This window comes from Crocuta crocuta, unplaced genomic scaffold, assembly GCF_008692635.1.
Source record: "Crocuta crocuta isolate KB4526 unplaced genomic scaffold, BGI_CrCroc_1.0 scaffold41, whole genome shotgun sequence".
Lineage (NCBI taxonomy): Eukaryota > Metazoa > Chordata > Mammalia > Carnivora > Hyaenidae > Crocuta > Crocuta crocuta.
Genome location: NW_027529428.1, coordinates 14,409,584 through 14,415,274, shown reverse-complemented (window position 1 = coordinate 14,415,274; position 5,691 = coordinate 14,409,584). Strand labels below are relative to the sequence as shown.

Sequence of the window (5,691 nt, the reverse complement as noted above, 5' to 3'; positions counted from 1 at the left end):
GGGCTGGCCCGCCCCTGGGGCCAGCCCCGCGCGGGTGCTGCTCAGGTGGGAACCCATGAGGCCGAGCCCTGGGTGCTTTTTAGTGGCCCTGCCAGCGGCATCCACCTTCCTCTCGGCCTGGGGGCTGGGCTGCGTCTCTGGTCCCACCCGGTGTTCGGTGTTCGTGGTCACTCTCGATGATGACCTCCCTCCTGAGCACTGTTGACTTTGAGCTCAGCTGAGTGTGTGGTGGGGGAGCCTGGACTGCAGGCCAGGGNTTGTTCTGAAGTGGCTGATAGAACAAGATAAAGAGATGAAGGAAGGTGGAAGAGAAGGTAGGCTGTGAGGCGTGAGCTTTGCTCGTACCTCCTGTGGAATTACAGTAATTCCTCACCTGCCTCGACTCTGTGCCGGCCGTTTATGCTCGGGGGAAGTTTGCTGAGTGTTTACACGTGATGTCCATGAGCCAGAGCGAATTTAGTGGTTGCAAACAATACTGTAGTAAATGCTGGAACTTTATGTCCCAGGATCCTTTCATTCCCTTTCTCACTCCCACCCTCCCTCGCTGCCTTCCCTCCCCTGCCGCCCAGACTTTGAACCTGGCTTGGCCAGTGTCCTCAAATGCCATTCCGTTCTTTGAGGGGAGGAGGGCGGGAAGGGGGAAGATTGTGAGTCTCACTACCCCACTTGGAAAGCATATTTATCCCTCGCTTGGAGGGAAAGATAAGCAGAAGAAAACCACCCTCATCAGAATTTTGAGCTGATGCCTGTTTGGCATGGGAAATACACGTGACCACAGAGCAAGCCCGGGCTCGGCCGTTGCTCTGCAGAAGGTCAGCGTTCCGGAGGACAGCGGTTTCTGTCTCTAAAGACCGCCTTCCCTTCCGGTCTCGGGCCTGTCCTGGACCAGACCTTCTGTTACTGCATTCGAGCTCCATCCGGTGTCGTAGCCACTACAGAGCTCTCCCCCCACTGAGAACAGTCCGGGCTTTCTATCCTTGTATCTGGACGGAGTGACAGACCGTGAATTTCCATCCTGAGGCAAGTTGGCAGTTCAGTGGCTGGCGGGGCCGTCAGTACAGTAGTAGAGCTGTCGCTTTGCACTCTCCCTTTGAGATTATAGACAGGGGGCTGTTTTGCACTGCAAACTTCGGTAAAGGAGACAGCTTGTCACACACTTTGAAGGAAAAAATAATGTACTGCGTCATCTTTTTCATTATTAAGAATTTGGTGCGCTGTTGAAATTAGTTTATGTCAGGAAAGTTGTCTGACTTCCTGTTAAAACCCAAAGACTTCTCAGGTGACATTTGTCCCTGATTCGGTGACATAGCCTTGTAACGCGGCTGCGTGGACCTGCCGTGTTGCTCATGTTCGTGGATCTCTAAACGAGTGTGGCTGGCTGACTGGGTCACCTTTCGCCATGTAACAGCCCACCCCAAAACTCGGTGGTTCTCAAACAGCATCTGGTCGGGGTTTGGGTTTGTCCTCCTCACGGTCATCTGGGGCAGCGCGGCTTGGGGTCGGAGGAGTGTCTGTCCCCTTGGATGATGGGTGGCGGCGGCCAAGTCCGGGCTGCTCGGGCTTCCTCATGGTGGTGCTTGGGCCTCAAGAGAAGAAAGCAGGTGTGCGTTGCTTTTGTGATTTAGCCTCAGAAGTTACTTCACATCACTTTCCATTCTCTCTTGGTTAAGTCAGACACAGAGGCCACCAGAGTTCACAGGAAGACATGGATCCCACCTCCGGGTGGTGGTGGGCGGGCAGCATTCTAGAAGAGCACACAGGACAGGGATGCTGTCGTGGTTGGTCGCCTTTGGAGAACACCATCTGCCTCACTGGCTGATGGCTGTCCTTTGACGTGTGCTATAAAGAGCTAAATAACCCTAGGCCTCTTGGCTTTTAAAGTCCCTCACATTCGAGTATCTCCTTAGGAAATTATACATGCAACTACCCAAGATACTTACCTTCAAGACAGGTTTGCCCATACTTCCATCTGTACTGAATCCTAGCTTCCAGAATTTTTACTTTGCCCAAGAATTAGTTCCATACACTTAGATGGCACAGTGAAGAAGATATACCAGGAACGTGGGAACCTGATGATTATGAACAGAATCCTAACACAAGATGAAGAATACTTCTGGTGGGCGAATGGCCAGCCTTGTAGACAGAAGTCCCCAGGCGTCAGCCACAGTAGTCATGGACCACTGGGGTATTCATGGCACCTCCTGAGTGAGCATTTTTCATAAGGGAGAACCAGATTTCATCCAAGCATGAAGCGCTGCTGTCAAACATTTACTTCCTGAATACCTTTCAGGTCAGGGTTAAATCATTAAATAGTACAGAGAGATGCAGGCATGACCAAGTGTGTATTTTAGAAGAATTCTTTGTTTGTCTTGAGTAATTACTTCCAAACATAGTCTAAGACCTGGACCAAAGTTGAAAGAAATGGCTGTGTTAGAAACACATTAAATAGGTGCACCCACGTGGCTCATTCGGTTAAGCACCTGACTTCGACTCAGGTCATGATCTCACGGCTCATGAGTTCGAGTCCCAGAGTCAGGCTCTGTGCTGACAGCTCGGAGTCTGGAGCCTGGAGCGTGCTTCAGATTCTGTGTCTCCATCTCTCTCCACCCTTTCAGCACTCATGCACTTTCGCTCTCTCTCTCTCTCTCTCTCTCTCTCTCTTTTTCTCTTTTTCCCTCTCACCCCCCTCTTTCCCTCTCCCTCTCTCCCTCTGGCTTTCTTTGAAAAATAAACATTAAAAAAATTAAAGAACACGTTAAATAAATCAGAGTTGGAACTTTTAGTGTTAAGGGAGACTGAGTCACTTTTTTATTAGAATATTTGCAGATTTAAGGGCAGTAGAGAAGGAGATTGGGAGTTGAAATCTTGGTATGATGTTCACTAAGTTTCAGTATGTTTTTCAACTTTTCAGGTTGTTTTGCAAAAACACTTGTAGAGAGTGTTGGTATGAAGAACCTGAGGTCCTGGGCTGGTGTGAATCGAGGTGCCATCATTCTTTCTAGGTACGTACCTTGGGAGCCTTCATCCCTACAGGGTCCTCCTCCTGATGCCTGTTCATGCAGAAGCCCCTCCCATGGTCTTCCTAGCGGGCCATCGCTCTCCTCACTCAGGGTGGGATTAATTGGTGTATTAATTACCTATCTCAAAAAAAAAAAAAGTATCTATAGCAACTGGTTCACCTATTGGCATTTCACATTTGTTGGGCTTAAACTATATGCTCTGAAGTAATGAGCCCTTAGTCCATCTAACGTCACATCTCCTCACCCGGTCCTTTTCCCTGTAAGGCTGTCGCATCCCATTTACGCCGTCCCGGGAGACAGATGCAGAAGAGACCATCGCGCTTTCTGTTGCTTTGTTTTTTCCTCTTCTTAAAGTTTTGTTTTCTTTATCTTCTTCTTCTTATTTTGCTTTTTGATCCCTTTCCCCCCTCATACATACACCGTTCCTGCCTCTGGCAGCCACCAATCTGTTCTCTGTATTTATGAGCTTGGTTTTGTTTTCTTTTTGTTTTTGTTGTAAATTAGACTCTGCATATAAATAAGAGGTCATACAGTGCTTGTATCTTTTGATCGTTTCACCACATTTATGGTTTTGACCAAAATTGTAACTGCATTCTTATTAACGAATGAGTCTTTTCCCTATGAAAACTGACTAAGTTGCTTTTTAAATCATGACTGACTGCACACGTAATTTTTTCTTTCATTATTTTCAAGTACTCTTAAAAGGATTCTGGGAGCATTTGCTCCTGAAGTCTGCATGCTAATTGTTTGTGTCTAATTAAAAGGACAGAATACTGATTGATGATTTGTGAATTGAGGCGTGTGCTCAACTTGTCTGTTGTTCTCCAGACTTGACATCGAGTTTATAATTCACAGGTCATTGAAACTTACATCCTTTCTGTTCCTGGATCTGAAACTCTTCTTTTAACAGCATTCATTTAAAATAGGTTTGTTTGCTGTTGTGAGGCAGTCACTGCTGATTTTTTTTCTCCTGCTGTGTTACCGAGGTTTGGAGAAGGGGATACCAGTCTTAGTTGGAATTTCCCACCATATCTCACACGCAACACACAGTGCAACTTTATCTGTATTTTTCGTAAAAGTGAGAACTCTTTATTCCGTCTGCAAGTTGATTGTGGTACACGTACACTCCTAAACACGGTCCATACAGACATTCGTTACTTCAGGTGCATCAGGATCTCCAAATAGATGGGTGGTGCAGACTGATTCGTTCATTTCTCATAAAAATTAATTTTCCAGTTGAAGTTGAACAGCCAGAACCCATTAGCTGAAACATGAGCTTTTTAAGTATGAGTTTCTTTACCAGACGTTTGGAGTGTTAACACCTACTGACATACTCTTTCATTAACACTCAATTAACTAAAAATTTCCACCCTGCCATGAAATTGATTTGTAAAGAGTTCTCATCCACAAGGCTCCACTTGGGCAGACTTCAGACATTAGAAGGAAGAACACCAGCATGTAAGATATTTGAGGTTCTGAAGGGAAGTTGAACTACAGATAACCTAACAATTAATACAGTAATCAGTTTTAGTGGTTTCAGAACATTGTTATGCACTTGACTTGTTTGGTAAAATTCTCTGCTTGTATATTTTACTTAAGACTTGTGCGGTATTTCCCCCCCCCACACATACTTTTTTTTTTTTTTACAATAAGTGAAAAGGCTTCCTGGGTGAGAAAAGTGTATCAGCTGTGGATGCTGTCTGAAAAATGACTCCGGGAAGCAGAATTCTCTAGCATTTAGATCATCACCGGCTCTAGACGCGCCGCCTGGGCTCCGATCCCAGCTCGCTGCGTAGTCTTAGGCACATCACTCAGCTACTCTGAACCTTCATTTTCTTGGTTGTAAAATTGGGTTAGTAATAATCATAGGTTGTTATGCAGACCGTATGAGATGGTGTATGTAAAATGCTTAGCTTTATGCCCAGTGCATGTGCTCAGTAAGTACTGTTACGTCTGTGCATTATGTGAGTGTGTGCTTAACCACAAACTACCCGGTGAGTCTCAAATCTTTTAAAAGGGTGCTTTACTGTGCAGCTTTGCAAGTGCAAGCTGTGCCTTGTCCCCCGCCGACAGCTGGATGCTGCGTGGTGCTGCTGCCTTCCCTTCCTCTTTATGGGCATGTTGGAAGTGGTTGGGACCGGGGACATCGGGAAATGCTGTGAGGTTTGTTTCTCGGATTTGCTTCTGAGGTCAGCATTACGTGTGATCGTGAAGAAGCGGGGAGCAGGGAACTCAGCCCTGGTGTCCTGCAGTCGGGGGCCTGTGCCTCAGCCCCTGTGTAAAGAGAAAGGGGTCTCGTAACGAGCCTCCAGGGCCCCATTCCCTTGTGGGGGTGGCGCGCTCCAGCAGTGTTCTGGGAAGCCAAGTAGACCGGGGTGTCTGTTTTAAGGGCTCACGTTTAGGAAGTGCTCCCTACGGAGCACCTGCCCTGGCCTGGGGCCTCGGGTATGAAATCATTGGAGCCTTGAGAAATCTCTCTGGTAGGAGATGGTTTGTGTTGTTGACCCCATTTGTAGGTCAGGAAACGGTCTTAGAGATTTTAAATAGCACGCTCTTGGCTGCACAGTTACCAAGTGGCCGAGGCAGATTTCAAATCTAGGCCGTTAAGCTCCTCGTCTGATGTTTTCACTACAGAGTTTAGTCAAAAGGCTGTCCGCTGCTTTCCTTTCAG

General features: G+C 47.0%; 1 protein-coding gene across 1 annotated transcript in view; it reads left to right on the top strand.

Moving 5' to 3' along the window:
- Positions 1-5,691, top strand: part of PUM3 (pumilio RNA binding family member 3) — a 47,534-nt gene that overhangs the window by 41,088 nt on the left and 755 nt on the right. Inside the window, exons 17-18 of the mRNA XM_077759302.1 lie at positions 218-314; positions 2,912-3,002. Of these exons, the coding sequence (XP_077615428.1) occupies positions 218-314; positions 2,912-3,002 (188 nt within the window). The remainder of the gene's footprint in view (positions 1-217; positions 315-2,911; positions 3,003-5,691) is intronic.